The following is a 2,729-nucleotide window of genomic DNA, read 5'->3' as shown; positions in this document are numbered from 1 at the left end:
GGGGAAGAAGAGTTAGAAGCACATAATTAACCAAACCAAAAGGCAAAACGGATTGTCACAATGAAGACAGCGGCAGAATCCTGAGGGAGCGCTGGAAGGAAAGATTTACCCCAAATGGGGCAAACATGGAATGTTTCCCAAGATGTGAGCTATCAAGACCATGTTATTTATGAAAGGACCCGATTCGCTTAACTGGACCCAGCTTCTATCTTTTACACCTCAATTAGCAGCTACTCCTACATTGCTACAATAGACACAGGGGGCATTCTTTTAACTTTAAGACAGATAAATGTCATGAGACACCTCTAGCCTAGAGGCCTACAAGAAAAATCTTACCTTTCCAGATCTACAATAGGCAGCTGCAAACCTTGTGGCCTCCCGGACACACAGGATATCCATTCCGTCTACCTATTAATAAATGGGAAAGATTAAATAAACACAACATTGTAAATCAACTATACTTCAATAAAATTTTAAAAATAAAAAGTAAAGGGGCAGAGCATAAATCCAACTGCCTAAAACCATTTTCATCTTACATGACCTGTTCATCCACTAAGAAAACAGAATTCTTTGATCTCTCTGAGATTTTTCAAGGGCACTTGACAGAGTGCCCGGGCCCTGCAGGCCCTGAGGGTGTAGCTCCAGCTCTACAACAGGTGTCCTTACCCTCAGCCCAGGAATGAAGTCGCCTCTCTTGTAGTAATCAGTGCTGGCTGCTGCTCTCTCCACAGATGTTCCCATCCCATAGCGGTTATTCTCACAGATGAAAATACAAGGCAATTTCCACAAAGCCGCCATATTGTAAGCTTCGAATATCTGACCCTGGAAGTATGTATAAAAGTTCAAGTGGTTTCATTTTGCTGTTTTTCTCTAGACTTCATCATCCACGACAGCTGCTGCTCTACCCAGCAGAGAAAGCTTCCATAGGATGAAACGCCTCACCCACAACTAAGCTTCTGAAGCAAAGGAGTGTGTGCGCTTGGGGGGGAGCAGGGCACGGCACAGCAAACCCATCACCTCTTTTGCCGCTAAGGAAGTGACAAACCAAGTACTACTACTTGCTTCTGTAGGGCCAAGGCAGCAGCGGAGAATACAATGGGAAAAATGGACATGTAAGAATGTACTACGGCTGCCTAGTTGCGTGCTTCATTATAAATTCTACGAGACCCTCTGGATGACCAGACTGAACCGGTGTCTGAGAATCAGCATCCAGAGCAGGGCCTGGCAGGGTGTCAGCCACGGACCGGTGATTACTCAGACCACGACAGAAGAGCAAGAAGAGTCAGGGCTCAGGAACTAGGAGAGGAGTCTGACAGTGCCTTGGCATTCAGGGGAATGAGTCTGTACATTACGGTGCTGGTTTAAGAACTGGTTTGCCAAGGATTAAAAATGTAAATCAGTCCTTCCCCACAGAGTCTGCGGAGCACTGAGGTAGAGCAAAGGTGAGCGTACTCTTAGGAGTACACCCATATAAAGCGCTTGTGAAACAATGCCAGGATGTAAATCTCTAACGTGGCCACAAAACCAAATTTTAGCTTGCCAGATAAATGGCCATTTCAACTAGTAAGCGATATACTACTTCACCACAAACTGAACTATGAATATTCAACACTTTGGACATAACACTGTAATCACTATTGCAAAGTTAAGAGACACATACTCACCTGATTAGCAGCGCCATCACCATACAAAGTCAAACAGATTTCATCTTTCCCGTTATACTTACAGGCCAGAGCAATCCCAGCTCCCAGGGGCACCTAATATTAAGGACAACCAAGAAAGGAACCACAGAAATCCGTGAGGGAAGAAGTTAATGCGCTGAATGTTAACTCCTGACCAGAATGTGAGATAGAAATGACACTGTCCCTACCCCAGTAAACCTAACAATCTAGATACGATCTTCTGTTCCCTGTCCATTATTTACTAACTGATGAGAACAAGGAGGACGGCATAACCACAGAAGCTGGCTTTAGATTCAAACTAGGCCCTTAAGATTCCTGACCACCTGCTTCTCCTGGTCTGGTACCAGTGCCAGCACTGTCTACAGCAGGGAGAGAGGTGTGGCCAAGAGGATGTGACAAAGCAATTAAATATCAATTAAACGGCAAAGGTATAGTTCTACTGCTAGAGGCTCTTGCTTACTTATAAAACATAACAAGTACCTAAATCACTGTCCAAATCTACTTATTAAATGATAGGGTATGAAGCAAGAGGTCATTTAAAGCACACCGTGCCCCGCAAGTACTTCAGAGGGAAGTTGTCTGGGGTACAGAATATTGCACAGGTGTGGACCAGGGCCAAATCCAGAAAATCATACAATCCTAGTCCTCAACTACCTGAGCTCCCACGATGCCATTGCCCCCGTAGAAGTTCTTGGCGTACATATGCATCGATCCTCCTTTTCCTTTAGCACAACCTCCTCTTCGTCCTAGAAGTGGCACCACACAAACATGACACATCAAAAACCAAATGTATAAAACAAACAAAAACACACCCTGAGTATTTACGTAGAGGCTCAACCATTAGAACTCAGAAACCAATTCAACTACATAAGCACCTGTCCCTCTATGCAAATACCTAGGCAAGTCCTCCTTGTCTCCTGGCCCTTTTATAATGAAGGTCAGACCAGTCCCATGTCCTTGACCTTTCCAACTTTTTCAGCTCTCTAATCACTGAGTTTTCTTCAGATGTTAGTGTGGTACCCTAGACTTTTTTTTTTTTTTTTTTTT

At 44.2% G+C, this 2,729-nt stretch overlaps 1 protein-coding gene across 1 annotated transcript in view; it reads right to left on the bottom strand.

The window, feature by feature from the left end:
• The window catches only part of PDHA1 (pyruvate dehydrogenase E1 subunit alpha 1), an 18,764-nt gene that overhangs the window by 6,230 nt on the left and 9,805 nt on the right, over positions 1–2,729 (bottom strand). The window contains exons 5-8 of the mRNA XM_024737995.1: positions 2,337–2,428; positions 1,665–1,757; positions 667–822; positions 337–408 (exon numbers count right to left, since the gene is read on the bottom strand). Of these exons, the coding sequence (XP_024593763.1) occupies positions 337–408; positions 667–822; positions 1,665–1,757; positions 2,337–2,428 (413 nt within the window). The remainder of the gene's footprint in view (positions 1–336; positions 409–666; positions 823–1,664; positions 1,758–2,336; positions 2,429–2,729) is intronic.

This window comes from Neophocaena asiaeorientalis, unplaced genomic scaffold (genome assembly GCF_003031525.2).
Source record: "Neophocaena asiaeorientalis asiaeorientalis breed wild unplaced genomic scaffold, Neophocaena_asiaeorientalis_V1.1 scaffold324, whole genome shotgun sequence".
Taxonomy (NCBI): Eukaryota; Metazoa; Chordata; class Mammalia; order Artiodactyla; family Phocoenidae; genus Neophocaena; species Neophocaena asiaeorientalis.
This window is presented reverse-complemented; position numbering and strand designations above follow the sequence as displayed.